This window comes from Leucoraja erinacea, chromosome 28, assembly GCF_028641065.1.
Source record: "Leucoraja erinacea ecotype New England chromosome 28, Leri_hhj_1, whole genome shotgun sequence".
Classification (NCBI taxonomy): domain Eukaryota; kingdom Metazoa; phylum Chordata; class Chondrichthyes; order Rajiformes; family Rajidae; genus Leucoraja; species Leucoraja erinaceus.
In genome coordinates, this window is record NC_073404.1 from 12,869,110 (window position 1) to 12,886,556 (window position 17,447).

General features: G+C 49.4%; 1 protein-coding gene across 1 annotated transcript in view; it reads right to left on the reverse strand.

The window, feature by feature from the left end:
• Positions 1-2,301: 2,301 nt before the first annotated feature.
• Positions 2,302-17,447, reverse strand: part of smtnl (smoothelin, like) — a 29,038-nt gene continuing 13,892 nt past the window's right edge. The window contains exons 2-8 of the mRNA XM_055657756.1: positions 13,055-13,145; positions 10,887-11,075; positions 7,808-7,883; positions 5,581-5,751; positions 4,589-4,709; positions 3,883-4,034; positions 2,302-2,698 (exon numbers count right to left, since the gene is read on the reverse strand). Coding sequence (XP_055513731.1) covers positions 2,572-2,698; positions 3,883-4,034; positions 4,589-4,709; positions 5,581-5,751; positions 7,808-7,883; positions 10,887-11,075; positions 13,055-13,145 — 927 coding nt within the window. The 3' untranslated portion in view covers positions 2,302-2,571. The remainder of the gene's footprint in view (positions 2,699-3,882; positions 4,035-4,588; positions 4,710-5,580; positions 5,752-7,807; positions 7,884-10,886; positions 11,076-13,054; positions 13,146-17,447) is intronic.

Here is a 17,447-nt window from a genome sequence, read left to right on the forward strand (position 1 = left end):
TTGATGCTTCCATCCACACTGTTAGTCATTATTGTGTCGTGGGCTACAGTCGAAGCAAGGCCCTTCGCTCTTTAGTATATATGCTGAATAATTGAGGCCTTAGCACAAAGGTAGAATATAGAAAGGTACAGCACAGGAACAGGCCCTTCAGCCCACAATGTCCATGCAGAACATGGTGCCAAGTTAAACTAATCTCATCTTTCTCTCTTCCCTGTCTATCTAATAGCCTCTTACGTGCTTCTTTTGTATCTGCCTCCACCAACACCACCCCAACAGTGTGCTCCAGGCATTCTCCACCATCCTCTTGCCCAACACATCTCCTTTAAACGATGCTACTCTCACCTTAAAGCCCTCTAGTCTGTGACATTTTCACCCTGGGGGGGATAAAGGCTCTGACTGTCTACCCTCTTCATGCCTGTGGGAAGAAGCTGGAGCACTGAACCATCCTATCGCCAACTGGGAAACTGTCCTGACCAACCATCTACCTCATTGGAGACCCTTGGGCTATCTTTAATTGGATTTTACTGGCCTTTATTTTACACTAAGCATTATTCCCTTTATTCTATATCTATACGCAGTGGATGGCTTGATTGTCATCTTGAACTGTCTTTCTGCTGACTGGATGGCAGGCAACAATGAAAGCTTTTCCCTGTACCTCAGTACACGTGACAATAAATCAAACTAAACTATATGGATTTTGTGGAAACTCAGCTGGTCAGGCAGCGTCTGTGGGGAAGGAGAGGGATTTGATGTTTCAACCCAGTGACTCATCGTCAGATCTGATGGAGCATGAGCTGTCTCCCTCTCTTCAGATTCTCCCCCGAGCCCTTCCAGATATCTCCCGTGGTTTACCACCCAGCAGTCTTACCTCTGTGACTGACCAGTCACACTAGGAGCTGTTTCTCATTTGCGCCTGCCTGACGTAATGTCCCTGGCAGCTCCGTCAGCATCTCTAGAAGCAACCCGAGAGGAAGGCTTTCCATATCTGTATCGTCTTCCGTGGTCATAGAGTAAGAAATAGCTAATGACGTGCAGGGAACAGATGGACAGTTTTCACACAGCAAGATTTAGGGGTGGCACGGTGGCGCAGCGGTAGAGTTGCTGCCTTACAGCACTTGCAGCGCCCGTGACCCGGGTTCAATCCTGACTTCAGGTGCTGTCTGTACAGAGTTTGTACGTTCTCCTCGTGATTGCTTGCAGTATCCAAGATCTTCGGTTTCCTCCCACACTCCATACAGGTTTGTAGGTAAATTGGCTAGCTAAATGTAAAAATTGTCCTCAGTGTGTGTAGGATAGTGTTAATGTGCGGGAATCGCTGGTCGGCGTGGACCCGCTGGGCCGAAGGGCTTGTTTCTGCATTGTATCACTAAAACTAAAACTGAACTAAAGATCCCACAAACAGCACTAGAATTTTGTTTCAGTGGCACATTTCAGGAAATTAATATTGGGCAAGAACCTTTTTTTTTTTAAACTGCCCATGGATCTTCTGCATCGGCCTTAGAACAGCTGGAACTTTAATGTTTCACCTGCAGTGGCATCTCTGACAGTGCGGAGCTCCCGTAGAAAGTGGGTTTAGATTATGGAATTGGGAGTTACAGAATGCAGAATTATTAGGTGTAGGATGGGACAGCAGATGCTGGTTTAAACCGAAGATAGACACAGAAAGCTGGAGTAAGTCAGCGGGTCAGACAGCATCTCTGGAGAAAAGGAATAGGTGACGTTTTGGGCAGAGGCCCTTCTTCAGACTGGAGAGTCAGGGGAAATGAAAATGAGAGACATAGACGGTGATGTAGAGAGATATAGAACAAATGAATGAAAGATATGCAATAAAGTAATGATGATAAAGGCATGTCATTGTTGGCTCTTTGGCTGTAACTCATTCTCACCTAACAAACAGCTAACAGTCTGAAGAAGGGTTTCGGCCCGAAACGTTGCCTATCTCCTTCGCTCCATAGATGATGCTGCACCCTCTGAGTTTCTCCAGCATTTTTGTGTACCAACAGCTAACAATGACCTGTTTCCTTTATCATCATTACTTTTTTGCATCTTTCATTAATTTGTTCCATCTCTACATCACCGTCTATATCTCTTGTTTCCTTTACCCCTGACTCAGTCTGAAGAAGGGTCTCGACCCGACAGGTCACCTATTCCTTTTCTCCAGAGATGCTGCTGGACCCGCAGGATCATTAAGCTCAGGACAGATTGTGCGAGACACTCGCTAAATCTTAGGGCAACTTCAATTCTCATTAACTATCGACCAAAATGTAGTTTACTGCTGAGTTTGTATTGAAAAGCTCTCCTGTTAATACAAGTAAAATTCATCTTTATTGCGATCTTTTAAAGTGAGATACTACAACGATTGGGCCGGGATTCTCCAGGCTGGTGAGCGGAGTGTGGTTGGCATTGGATGAGGCTGGTTCTGTTCCTGCTTCTACAAGAGATGCCGGTCGTGATTCTCTCGTCCCCTGGCACCACCACTGCTCCTCTGTGCCAGAGAACGGGTCATCAGGGCTCCCCACAGCCGTCTCCTCCCTCCCCCCTCCAGCCTGTCAGACTGGCCAGGGGGTGGGTTCACTCAAAGCGCCGTAGGTGGTTGAACAGTGACTGGACATAGGTGAAGACACACATGGGGTCAGGCTTGTTCCCCATCACCATCATGTCATCCACTTCGATTAGTCTGTCGCAGTGTGCCAGCTTCCTGCAACGTCAAAAACACAATACTCTCACACAACATCAGAAGCAAAAACAGCTCTCTCACTCCCACAGCGCTCCCACAGCGCCCCTACCCCCCCCCCCCCCCCCCCCCCCCCCCCCCCCCCCCCCCCCCCCCTTTCCACCACCACTGCAGGACCACCATGGCCATTGTTCTATCATTGGAAACATGGTCAACGTTATTCAACAGACAGCAATGTGATACCAATGGTTTTGATGTTCAGGTTTGACCAGGTTTGCTGATGATTGTTGAAGGATATTTAAAGCCAGGGCATTGAGGAAGCACTCCTCTCCTCAAAACTGTAGTTATGTTTGGTTGAGGGAGGAGAGGGGACTGTGTTTAATGTCATCCGAGTAATGGTCTCTCCCATGTTTGCTGGAGCTGGGAGTGTTAGACACATCGCGTGGAATTAAGCTCATATCTATGACCTCCTGAGTCAAGGGACAATGGTTAGCACTTCCCACGACTAGCTTCCTACCCCCTGTTATCAAGCTTCTTGAACAGTCCTTCCATCAAGCTAAAATACGGACCGATTCTCCTCTACCCATTGTGGACATTGGATTTTATCTCTGGAACTGTTGCACCAGCATGCTGAGAACTACATTCTGCATTTTGTATCTTTCCCTTTACTCTACCTATTGTACTTACGTTTGGCCTAACTGTATTTATATGTAGTATTATCCGATTTGACTGGATAGCATGCAAAATAAAGTTTTTCCCTGCATCTCGGTACAGGTGACTACAATAAACCTAGACGTACAGCACCTTGTTCCTATTTCCAGCACAGAACAGAATTTAAATCTGGGCAACAGTTGGCTGGGAAATAAAAACGTGTGGATGTTTGGTGCCCTCACCATGTGGTCTTCTAACACAGGAACCAATGGTTAAACAAGAGGTCAGTCACATTGTAGTCCCATCTATCATATACTCAGTACCTAAACAGCTATGATTCATTTCAATGTAGACATCTTGTAATGGACCCAACGGCACCAGTATAATGTGGACTGGTGGGATATTTAACTGCAGTGCACATCTCAAGTCTTACCCCGGGTAGATACTGGAGACTCTGGCCCATGGTGGATCTGATTGTTCTGATACCCAACCCCAGCCCTGGCCCCCTGTCTGTGCCGGTGGTGGGTGAGCCTTGTCTATTCAGGGCCAGTACTCACTCAGCCATGCCGAATGCCAGCTCGAAGTTGTGCTTGCGGTTACTGGAGTTCAGCTCATTGTAGTCGAATGATTCTGGGAAGAAGGAGTGGATGAGAGCACAGAATGCCATTCCATTGCTCCAACTCGAGGAGAAGTTCTGGATATCAATCAGCTGCAAGCAAATGTTAGACGTTTACAATCCCTCTCTGATTAACGAGGCTCAGTGATAAATGATAGCATCCATTTCAGGTACTGGGTCCAAGCAAGGATTGGATACATTCATTACATTCTTCCATCAGCAGGGTAGCATGGGCCAGACACAGGCTAGGTTCCCTCCACACCGTCCAGTCACTGAGCCTCAGGGCTGGAATGGCATGGATTAGATCGAGAATAAAGTTCCCTTCCACAGTCCCATCACACACAGAATTGTAAAGCATCTAATTAGGCCCACCTTGTCAGGTCTGACCATCGTGCCAATCTGTACTAATCCCACTGGTCTGCATATCCCTCTGTTCCCAACGTATTCATGTCTCCGTCTAGCTGCCTTTTTGTCGTTCCTTTATCTGCCTCCACTTTCTCCCGTGTCAACTCATTCCGACACCGACTCATGGTGTGAAAATGTAATCCTTAGATCCCCTTTATACATAGAACAGAGGTGGCGCAGTGAACCGTGGTCCTAGCATCACCTGTCCCCTCACGTTGGTTGGCATTAACCCTTTTGCTTACCTTGTATCCGATTGTCTTGGAGCGACACCACTCTAGAAGGACCTGTTTGATGCTGCTCGCACTTGCAACGGCAAAACTCTGTGATCTCTGCAGCTTCCCCTTTGACTCTCCGATTTTACCCCTGGGTAAAGGGAGGAGGCGATGAGAACTGAACCGCCAACTGTGTCGGGTACTATTCACGGTGCAGCTGGCAGTATGTGGATTTCTAACTGAGTTATCCCTCCTGAAACACCCAGTGACAAGAGCTAGCTTTGCTCAAGGCCTTTTAACTCTTTAAAGGAACTCTCAACGTCCCATTTCCTGCTCTTTCACCACAGCCCACAATTTAGCCCAATTTTATTTCTCACCGTCAATTATCTCTCAGGTTCAGAACAAAGAACAGTACAGCACAGGACCAGGCCCTTCAGCCCACTATGACTGTGCTGAACACAATCCCAAATTAAATAATTCTCTGCCTTCATGCGATCCATGTCCCTCCATTCCCTGTATATCCGTGTGCCTGTCTACTGCAAAAGCCTCTTCAATAATTATCGAATCTGCCTCCACCACCACCCCTGACACAGAGTTCCAGGCACCCACCACTCTCTGGATAGGAAAGGGTTTTGAACTCTATAGGGGTTGAGAGGAAAGTAAAATTGAGACCAAGATCACAGACAGACCACGATCTTATTGAATTATTTGAGTAACTGAATCATCTCCTCCTCTTCTGACACGTTACGATAAAGACATGTGGCACAGGGAAGGCCCTTTGGCCCATCGAGTCTACATCAACCAGCAGACACCCTTTTTACATTTTGCAGGAGAAACCTTCCTGCCCCTCAGAATGATGGTGGTAGTAATATTTACATCGATTTGAAAGAGAAATGGCATTAGTGTCTTCACCCTCACCCACACGCACACACCCCCCACCCCAGAACCACTCTTCTGATGGTAAATGCATTGTAAGCAGCAGGCTCCCCTGTATGCGCTGCCCGCCTCGTCTTGTCTCTAACCTGCTGCCTTCCTTTTCGAACTTCTCAAAGAGCGCCTTCCTGGACTGGGGTCCGGTTGTTCGCGGCAGCGTCTGTGACCGCATCAACAGGGGCCTCTTCCCCCCCTGGCGGGCCGCAGGTGGGGGTGGGGACCGTGATTTGGTGGACACACTCGGGTAAAGTTCAAGGACACTGCGGCGAAAGAGATCAACATCGGAAGTTAAAAACTTGGAAGTGCAGTGATAAATCCCGCTGTAGAAGGTGGAGGCAAACGCAGAACATGGAACAGCACGAGAACACATTGCCTGTGCCGAACATGATGCCAAGTTGAACTAATCTCGTCTGCCTGCACATGATCCATATCCCTCCATTCCCTGCATATCCATGGGCTTGTCTCAAAGTCTCTTAAATGCCAGTATCGTAACCCTCCACCACTTCCCCAGGCAATGTGTTTCAGGCACCCACCACCGTCTGCAAAATAACTTACCCTGCACCTCCTTCAAACGTTTCCCTTTTCACCTTAAAGCTATGCCTTCTAGTTTTTAACATCTCCCACCCTGGGGTAACGGGTCTGACTGTCTCATCTACCCACGCCTCTCACACTTTTATATAAGGTCTCCCCTCAGCCTTGTGTCATGACAGAGAAAACTATCTGTGTTTGTGCAACTTCTTATTGCCAATAGCCAGCATGCTGGTAAATCTCTCCTACATCCCTTCCAAAGCCTACACATCCTTCCTGCAACGAGGAGACCAGAACCTCATGCAATACTCCAAACCAGCCTCACCAAAGCTGCATTATGACTTCCTGACTCTTGTACTCAACGCCCTGACCAACGAAGGCATTGTTAACTACTCTATCTGCTTGTGTTGCTACTTTCAGGGAGCTATAGACTTGGACCACAGTCTGTGCATTAATGCTGTTAGGGAGCCTGCCTCTCCATTTTCCCCTCACATTCGACCTCCGACAGTGCAGCTCCTCACACTTGCTCGGATTAAACTCCATCTGCCATTTCTCCGCCCGTTTCTGTAGCCGATCTACATGTCATTGCATACTTTGACAGCCTTCCTCACAGTCTACAACTGCAGCAAACTTGCTGTTCTCTCCAAATTTACTCATCAATCCTTGCAGAATCACCAGCTCTCACTGAAGATCTTTGGATATTGAGGAAACCAGCGGATATGACATCAGTGGAGGAAAGTGGTGCCGAGGGAGGTAGAGGAGCGGAGGTGGACTCGGCAAGTGGGGCTGCCTAATGATCTTCTAGTGTTGCACCTGAGTGGAAGGGTGCAGAAGAGATTCACCAGGTTGTGACCAGGACGTGCTGGCTTGAGTCATAGGGAAAGGTTGGAGAGGCTAGGGACTTTGCAGCATTGGAGGTTGAGGGGTGACGTTATCAAGGTGTACAAGATCATGAGGGATAAAGTGACTATCAGTCTTTTTTCCCAAGGTACAAGATTCTAAGACTACAGGGTCGGGGCTTAAGATGAGAGGGGAAAGATTTAAGAGGGACCTTAGGGACGGCCTGTTCACAGACAGTAGTCTGGGATGAGCTTTCAGAGGAAGCTGCAGAAGCGGATGCAATTGCGATTTTAAATTTCATTTAGACAGATATATGGATAGGAAAGTTTTGGAGAGCTATGGCCCACATTCAGGTAAACAGGACTAGCCCAGAATGCCAAGTTGGTCGGCATGGACAAGGTAGGCCGAAGGGCCTGTCTCTGTGCTGCACAATTCCATTGCTCTATCATTCTGACAGGCTAGGTCTCATCTAGGCCCAAGGTGTGATCCACGGTCTGTGGACAGTAGGTGAATCCTGGCCAGAAGACAGCTGGGCAACCCTGACTGGCCTACGTGTCAACTGGGTGATGTAGTGCTGCAGCAGGTAGTGCCATTGCCTCATAGCTACAGGGACCTGTGACCATTTCTAATCTCAGAACCCATCTCGGAGTTGTTACGTTCTGTCCATTACGATGTGGACTTCCCTTGCCCCCCACCCCCTCCCAAGGTGTCCAGTTTAGTTCCACGTCCTAAAACCGGGCGGGTAAGTTACTTGATGGCTGAGATTATCCTTTCAGGTCGTAAAGAAGTAGAGGGGAGTTGATGAGAATGGACTACTGGGAATTGGGTGGTAGAGTTGGACTAATGGCACTGATCTCCTGGGAGCTGGCATAGACCTGATGGGCCGAGTGGACTGCTTCATAATAAGTCAGGACACATTAGTGATGTGAGGTTTCGCAGAGTCATTACCTGGACGGAGAGCGGAGGTCACTAGACACTGAGTGACTGATGGAAGAGGCTGTCTTGCTGGCGTTGGCATTCTTATCTGCAAAACGAGAACAGAGAGGGTATCATAGTATTGAGAAGCACAGAGTCGGGCCCTTTGGCCCAGACCACTAATGCTCGACTTGATGCCTAAGCAGCTCACGTTTTCCTGCGTTAGGCGCAAATGCCTCCGCTTTTCCTACCCAAGAACATGCCCAATGCAACTCAGCTTGGTTTGGCAACTACTCCATCTAAGACAGTACAAAATTGCAGAGAATAGTGAATGCAGCCCAGTCCATCAAACAAACCAGCCTCCTCCCTTATTGACTCAACCTACACTCCATGCTACCTCAAGAAAGCTGCCAACATAATAGGAGGAAGTTGAGGCAGGTACTATCACAATGTTTAAGAAGCATTTGGACAGGTACATGGATTGGGCAGGTTTAGAGGGATATGGGGAAAACAGACAGGTGGGACTAGTGCAGATGGGACTTGTGTAGTTGGTTGGTGTGGGCAAGTTGGGCCGAATTCCATGCTCTATGACACTATAGTCAAGGACCCAGTCATTCACTCTTCTCCCCTCTCACATTGAGCAAAAGATACAAAAACACATATCACCAGATTCAAGTATAGTTTCTTTACGGCTATGATCAGACTGTGGCATGTACCTCTCATGTGTTAAGGATGTATTCCCAATCTGCCAATCTATCTAACTGCGACCCTACAAATGTTTTCTTATCTGCACTTTCTCTGTAGTTGGAACACCATATTCTACACTCAGTTGATGTTCTCATTGACGTGCTCATGTATGGTATGATCTGCCTGGATGGCCAAGCAAAACAAAGTTATTTATTGAATACATGTCAACGATAAAACGATGCTAATAAAAGTAAAGATTATAAATATAGTAACACAGTAACGTTGCGCAGAAGCCCATGCTGCTGAGCTCTGCGCATTTAAACTTCACTTTAGACTTTAGAGATACAGGGCAGAAATAGGTCCTGTGGCCCGGTACCTGGACGTGGCGTCGAAGGACGAGAAAACGGCCGAAGCAAAGAAGTTGAAGCCAAATAACCAAAAGCGTATAAAGCCGAAACGCCAACTAACCGAAAAGGCGTGACGCCTAAATGCAAACTAACCGAAAGTAAGCGGCCGAAAGCGCATCCCTCGGGACAGCCCCCACTCTCCCACGCCTGCTCTCCGCCTCGTCTCCCCTGTGTGGCCGCACTGTGATGGGCTGTGTGTCGGCAACACCGGGTGGAACAGAGGTGTGGGACAGGCTGGTCCCTCAGCCCACCCAGAGTCACAGACCGCAATGCACCACCATCGGACCCCAACCCCCACATCAGGGTGATTCCCCCATTCCATCCCCGGACCCCAACCCACACACGGGGTGATTTACCCCCTGACACCCACACCGGGTGATTCACCCCCACCCTGGCCGCAGGGACAGACGGCTCGGGACATTGGCAGCCGTAGTAAATGGCTTTTAAAACATGGGGGACACACAAATTCCCTGGCGGGCCGATGACAAGTGTGCCTGACAACGAACAATTTTATCCCCCAGCCCCCCCCCCCCCTCCCCCCTGACAACAAGGAGCATGTTTTATTTATTACCGGCTGGTTACTTGCGGAACGCACACAAACTCCCACACACAAAACACCAGATAATCTGTAAACTGCTTTAACCGAAGATGGACACAAAATGCTGGAGCAACTCCGTGGGACAGGCAGCATCTCTGGAGTGAAGGAATGGGTGACGTTTCAGGTCAAGACCCTTCTTCAGACCTGAAGACTAGGTCTGAAGGGTTTCGACCTGAAATGCCACCCATTCCTTCTCTCCAGAGATGATGCCTGTCCCACTGAGTCACTCCAGCATTTTGTGTCTATCTTTGGTGTGACAGTTGTCTCATTTCATCGGCTTCATGTGTTGCTTTACATGCCGCTTGTATCTAGTCATCCATGTGTCCTCTTAATGAAATCTCACATCTTTGCGAGGGGGGGATGGAATGGATGTGACCACCGGCTAAAGCAAAGGCACAGTTGGGACAGGGAAATAATCCCACCACTTAATTAACCAAGTTCCCGAATGTAAGAACTATTTATACATGTAACATTTTTAGTTTTTAAATCAATGTAACTCTTTTTTGATTTTTAATGCCGAGTTAAAACCCCGTCCTGTGGGAAGGGCTTGCGGCAGCTGGTTTTATAGAGCCTTCATTGTTGGTAGGTGCTGTCCTTTCACATAGACCGCTGTGAGTGGCAGTATTCTCAACCTCCATAGCAGCTCTGCATAAGTGTAGTCAGACGTGATGGACACTGACAAGTCCCACCCCCCCCCCCCCCCCCCCCCGAGGCCATGTCCGTTATTTGACTTTTCGTTTGCGCGGCCATTCGGTCAGTTGGCGTTTCGGCAGAGTGGCCATTCGGTGAGTTTGCATTTAGGCGTCCCACCCTTTCGGTTAGTTGGTGTTTCGGCTTAATTTCCGTTCGGTTATTTGGCTTCCACTTCCTTGCTTCGGCTTCTTGTCCACCACGCCATGTCCGCACACGCTTTAGCCCACCATGCCCACGCTGACCAACAATTATCCTGCACACTAACACTATCCTGCACACAAGGGACAATTTAACAGTTTTTACCGAAGCCAATTAACCTACAAACCTGTCTGTCTTTAGAGAGGGGGAGGAAACAAACGCAGTCACAGAGAGAATGTACAAACTTCATACAGAAGTACACCCCTAGTCAGGATCGAACCCGGGTCTCTGGCACTGTGAAGCAGCAACTCGACAGCCTCTCCACACGGCACTGATGTGTTTGTGGGATGCACATGTCACTGGCATTGATTGACCATCCCCTACTTGCCTCTGGGCAAGGCTGTTGACCAGCACGTGGGAATATGTTGTTGAAAACACAAAGTGCAGGAGAGCTGGTCTATGGCACAGTGGGACAGCGGCTCCACCAGCCGGGCTGTGCTGCCATCAGTGGGAGATGCCGGATTGGTGACGGGGTAAAGACCCTCGCAGATCGGGGGCACCTCTGGCCCCCGTGCCCACCACTGCTCACCTGCCGTCTGGCCGACGCTCTCTGTCTGGGGTTTGCCGACTGCCGTCTGGCCGAGCGCTTCTGACCGGGGTGACACGACGCCCAACACCTCTGCTGCGAACTTCTCCCCGGACTTGGTTACCGCGGTGATGGGCAGGTGAGCTAGGCCCACTGCTGCCGGCTGGTGCTCCAGTGTTGACACCTCCTTCCCTGTGGAAAAGGGAATGTCACTGATCTGTGTCGCAGCATGAACAGTGCCACACTAAACACCCAGCCTGTGTTCACACACCCCTCATGAAAGGGTCACGGCACCAGTGGAAGATTTACAAGGAAGAAGGCAGATTGTTCCGTTGCTAAGATCCTGGCTGATTCACTTTGCCTCGAACCTCTGTCGCCAAAACTAAAAACCCCTACAGTTTTCTAACCACCACCCTGAATATACCCTGTGACTCTACCCCCACCGCTCTCTCAGGCAGACAATCCCTGAGATTCATGTACCCTAGAAACAAGAAACCCTCCTCATCTCTGTCTGAAATGAGCCACTCCTAACTCTGGAACTCATGTTGAATGGAAAGAGAAGATGCAATTCCAAGCAACATCGTCCCAACGTATAGTGGGTGTGGAACAAGGAGAGGTGTGGTCCGTGTAGGGGCGCTGAAAGGTGGTTGAACACCTTGTGAAGGTTCTGGAGACTGTGGATGTTGGAATCTGGAGCAATGCATGAACTGCCGGAAGAGGTCAGTGGGTCAGGCAGCATCAATGGAGGCAGAGGACGTTTCAGGTTGAGACCCTGCATCAGGGCACTGTGTGAAGTTGGTCACCGCCAGAGTGCCCGCTCCCACCAGACCCCCCAACTCCTGAAAAACACAATGCTGGAGGAACTCAGCGGGTCAGGCAGCATCCGTGGAGGGAATAGACAGGCGACATTTCGGGTCGGGACCCTTCCTTTAAAGCAATAGGCATCAAGTTGTTGAGGTTGAGGAAGGGTTGTTACGGAAGTTTGGAATTCTCCGCCCACTGTGTGTGGAGTCAGAGTGTTAAATATATTCACAGCCACGACAGTCTTTGTGTCTTTAGGGGAGTCAAAGATTTTAGGGAAGAATTGAATTGAATTGAATAAATTAGTGTCACACGTGACAAGTCTTTGCTTGCGTACCCAAGGTATGCAAATAGTTGCCCATAAAGGGCGCTGACACGGTTACAAGAGGCAGGAAAGCAGAACAGTGGCCGAGATCTGATCCGCTGTGCTAGGTTCTCCAGCCTTGCATCTCAGCTCTCCTCCCATCCTGACCTCCCCACTATTTAGTTGAGTTTGTTATTGTCACGTGAACCAAGGTACACTGAAAAACTTTTGTTTGCGATCCAGTCAAAGAAAACTCTATACAAGACTACAATCAAGCTGTCCGCAGCGCACTGATAAAGGATAATGGGTAGAACATGTAGTGCAAGATAGAACATTGAAGCCTGATAACGTTGATTAAAGATAGTTCAAAGGTCTCCAATGAGGTAGATTTGAGGTCAGGACTGCACTCCAGCTGATGAGAGGATCGTTCAGTTGCTTGATAACAACTGTCCCTGAATCTATTCCACCTCAGAGTCTTCCTGAAGGTACATGTATACAAGCTCCTCTTTGGTCCTGTTGCCTGCGGTGGCAAGTTCTAGGCTGAGCAACCAACCAGTCCGAGGACATGGAGCGAGCGTTGTGGGAGGGGGAAAGTCAAAGATTAGAGTGTGGCTGTGTCAGGGAGGCAAAGTTTAAAGGATATGTGCGGAGTACGTTTTTTTACACAGTGGGTGTCTGGAACGTGCTGGAAGGGGTGGTGGTGGAGGCAGATATGATAGTGGGCTTTAAGAGGCTTTTAGAAAGGCACATGGATACGGAGGGATTGGTTTAATTTGGCATGATGTTAGGCATGGACATTGTGGGCCGAAGGGCCTGTTCTTGTGCTGTACTGTTCTGTTCTCACAGCAGCTGACTCTGGGTGGAAGTAGAGTCAGTCAGCTGCCAGATAGAGGGGAACTGGTGACGGTCACGGTCTGGTTGAATTCTGACCAGTGTGGCACATCAGCCTTTCCTCCTAATGACGGCTGAGGTGAAAATACGTATTTTAGGCCTCAGAATATTCAAATAAATGAAGATGTCTGGAGGTGATGAGCGGTGTGGAAGGGAAGGTTATCTCCAGCCTTGCCTCTTACGGAGTGGAGGGTCGTCACTTCTGCAGTGATGTGTGTCTGTCTCCCGCTCTCCATCCCGTTCAGCTCTGCCATCGGTTCTCCAGCCTAGAGAGACAAGATAGGGAAAGGAGAACGGTTAAACTTCAGGGAGGGATCTGAGGGCGTTTAACTTGCCGAGGCGGAGCGATTCTGTAACACATTTCTGCCAAGAATCGGTGCCAGTTCTGTGGCTGAACGTCAATGTGAGTGGGGAATCTGGAAATAGATGTCAGCCATGGTCTTGGACGGTGGGACAGGCCCAAGACGATGAATGGTCTCAACCTGATCCTGGAAGAATCTCTTCTCTTCCTGTAGCCAGCAAGAGGGGAAAATTGTCCCTCCTGAAATAGAGGATCAAGGGGAAAACACGAGCATTGGCATTGATTCAATATTGTAACGTGGAGCAAAATACAGTGAAAAACCTTAGTTTGCATGCTATCTAATCAAATCATACCATATGTGAGTGCAATCAATGTTAGTGCAAGGATAAATATACTGGTGTTCAGAATAGAATGTTACAGTTACAGAGAAAAAGTCCAAGGTCCTCAGTGAAGTTGGTTGGAAGATGAGGACCACAACCAGGATAATGAGACGAATGTTCAGCAGGGAGCGGCTTCTGCTAAATCTGGTGGTACGTATGTTCAGAGTCTGTCCCACTACATAGAACTGTCTGGTACAGGAACAGGCCATTCGGCCCACAATGTCTGTGCCAAACATGATGATATATTAGAGGCGAGCAAGCCCGGCCAATCCATTCTCTCCCCACAACTAAAGTCTGAAGAAGGGTTTGGGCCCGAAACGTTGCCTATTTCCTTCGCTCCATAGATGCTGCTGCACCCGCTGAGTTTCTCCAGCATTTTTGTGTTATCTCCCCACAACTAAAGTCCTCCTATCCAGGCAACAGCCTGGTGAATCTCCTCTGTACAATCTCCATGGTAACTACATCCTTCCTGTGGTGTGGTGACCAGAACTGTACACCATACTTTGTGTGACTGATCGATAAAGGCAAGAATGCCATATGCCTCCTTCAATGCCCTAGGTATCTGCGTTGCCACTTTAAGGGAACTTGAAGCTCCCTCTGTTCTGCAATATTCTTTGGTGCCCTACTATGTATGTAGCTAAGCTCATCAGGAAGGCTGGCTCCAGCCCGGGAGTGGAGTTGGATTCACGGGAGGTTGGCTTGGAGGGGAGGATGCTCCTCAAACTACGGAGCATCTTGGGCAATACAGCTCAACCCTTGCCACGACACACTGGTCAACCTGAGGAGCACCTTCAGCAATAGACTGGTTCCACTAAGATGCAGCACTGAATGTCACAGGAGATCCTGTGGCCATCAGATTCTTCACTGTTGCTCCCTCTTCTTCTCCTCCCCCTTCTGTTGTGGGGTAGACTGACTCCCCCTCCCCAACCTTTGCACATCCCCAGTCCTGCATCTTCCATTTGTCACTTTAATTTCACTATCTCATTGTGGTTTTTTTTAACTGTTGGAGACCAATTTCCCTCCTGGGATAAATAAAGTTCTATCATATGGTACATGTCCTAGCCCTATTAGATATCCCAACCACATAACCTTGAACCTGTTAGGATTAAGCCAAAGCTCTATATCCTCTCTAAAGTGAATGCAGGTGATCATACAGATATCAAAGAACATTACAGTGCTGGAACAGGCACTTCGGCCAACCATGTCCATGCCAAACATGATGCCAGGTTAAACTAATCGCCATCTGAACCATATCTCTCCACTTCCTGCATATCCATGTGCCTATCTAGAAGCCTCTTAAACCCCACGATTGTATCTGCCTCCACCACCACCCCTGGCAACACGTTCCAGGCACCCACCAACCTTGCCCGGCACATTTTTAAACTATGCCCGTCTTGCATTGACACTGTGTCCTCCTGTCTTTGACATTTCCAGTCTGGGGAAAAAATGGTTCTGGCTGTCCACCCAATCTGTGCCTTTGATAATTTAATACACTTTCCCATCAGAGACACCCCTCGACCTCCGACACTTCACAGACCAAACACTTCAAGCTTGTCCAACCTCTCCTCGTAGCTAACACCCTCTAATGGAGGCAGCATTCTGGTAAACCTCCTCTGCACCCTCCCCAGAGTCCCCACATCCTTCCTGTATTGAGGCGACCAGAACTGCGCACAATACACCAGATGCGAATGAACCATAATGCCGCAACATGACTTCCTGGCTCTTGTGCTCAATGCCAAAGGAGAGAGGAAAACCTCAGGTCCTGGGTCCAGTCATTATTCTCCCAGTAACATTGCAACAACAATACGCCAGTGTCATATGCATTTAGCTGATATGTTTCTTTCATTACAACACTCCAGGGGTTGTGAAAGGCACAAGATTAGTGCAGTTCATGCCTCCATATCTCGGACATCACATCCCAGTTTAAACTGAAGCCAACAAGATAGAGTCATACAGCATAGACCCCCCCCCCCCTTCCCTCCCCCTCCCCCCCCCCCCCCTCCCCGTGCTGTATGAGTCTACGCCTGGCGCCAGGCTCCTCAGTTATCTCCAGGGGAGCTGGAGGCTGGAGGAAGCTGTTCGGTCCCTCAAGACCAATGATCTTTCTCAGCTGCACTCGCTCACCTTTGATCCCACAGCTGTTCCGTCACAGAATCCAGGCAGCCCAAGGTTTTTGGGAAACGCTGACTGACTCCAGCGTTTGGAGCGGCCCGCGCTCAAAGTGGCTGTTTGGGTCAACTCTGTAACACGTTCCCACCACACTCCAAGCCTTGGCTTGGACTCAGACAGTTTTGGATACTGAGTGTGCGGTGTGACAGGGGGGTGGGGTGGGGGGATGAGCTTGTGAAGTGTTGATCCATGACAGATGGAGCATAAACAATGATCTTTTAATAGAATGGGAGCCAGAGGCCCAGGAGGAGAGGCTCCTTCCAGAGTGGAATCAGAGGGGGGGGGGGGGGGGGGGGGGGGGGGGGGGGGGGGGGGGGGTGACGGTGACGTGAGGTGACGACTGAGACCAAGGCACCGTGGTCAGCTCCACTGCGGAGCAGAGTGCCAGGGTGGGGATCCGGTGCAGCATCTCCCTCACACAAGCTGCCTGAAGAAAACACACTGAAAATAAACGAGGGGAAGACACAAGAAGCTGAATCTTGAGCAAGACACAACTCAGGGAAATGGACAGGTCACGTCTTGGGTCAGGACCCTTCTTCAGGCTGGTGGAGTAGGGGGGAGAAGAGATAGGTGGATACAGGTGAAGTGGGGGTGGGGTAGGCAGATGGGTGGAGAGAGTGTCAAAGGCTACAGAGGAAAAGGAGAGGAGGCGGGATATGATTGGAAGTGGACTAGAGAGATAAAAAGGGAAATGGGGGACTTGGTGATGGGGGATGAGTGTAGGAAAGGCGGGAAAGGTGGATGACTGGGGGTAGTAGGTGGTGGTGGAAACGGGAGCGTACCGGGATGGAAGCTGGGGAAGACCTGACAGGTGGTGAGATAAAGGGCATCTTGCCTTCATCCCACCGGAGATGGCCTGGAACAGCCCGATGTCCGTGCTCAGGCCAGGAGCGGGACCTCTGGCATCACACACATCCCCTGTCGAACTCGACACAGGGAGGCAGAGTCACTGAAACAAGAAGGCAGGGGAACAAATAGAAGAGAACAGCACAGAAACAGGCCCTTCGGCCCACAATATCCGTGCAAAACCACGATGCCGAGATAAACTCCCTATCCTTCCATTACCTGCACATCCTAGTGCTCATGTACATGCCTCTTAAACACCACCATCTTATCTGCCTCCACGAACAGCCCTGGCAGCGTGTTCCCTGCACCCACCACTCTCTGTGCAAAGTAAAACTTGCCCTGCACATCCCCTTTAAAGTTACCCCCTTCTGACCTTAAAGCTCAGCCCTCTAGTCTTTGTCTTGTATCTCTCTCCACAAAGGCTCCCCTATGACAGGATCAAACCCTGAGGCAAAAGCAGGAGGGGGGGGGGGGGCTTGAAGGACCAGACGGAAGATGCAGGAAAACTGATGAGATAGAGGCTGGTACGTCCACTAGGTCTGGTGGCCTGTGGCCTGTGATGGAAGTGGCTGCTGAGATAGTGGATGGACTGGCTGTGACCTTCCTAAATCCCCCAGTCTCGAGAGTGGTCCCAGCGGTCGGGAAACCACAAAAACAACACTGCAAATCGAGAACCCAGACAACCATCGACCATTAGCCTAGCATCTGCTGAAATCTGTTATTAATAAAGTCATAACAGGACACTCAGAAAATGAATATCACACAAAGTCAGCATGGTTTTTATAAAGGGAAATGTTTAACAAATGTATGAGGCTCTTTCAGGAAGTGAAGAGCAAGGGGAACCAGTAGGTGTAATACATCTGGATTTCCGG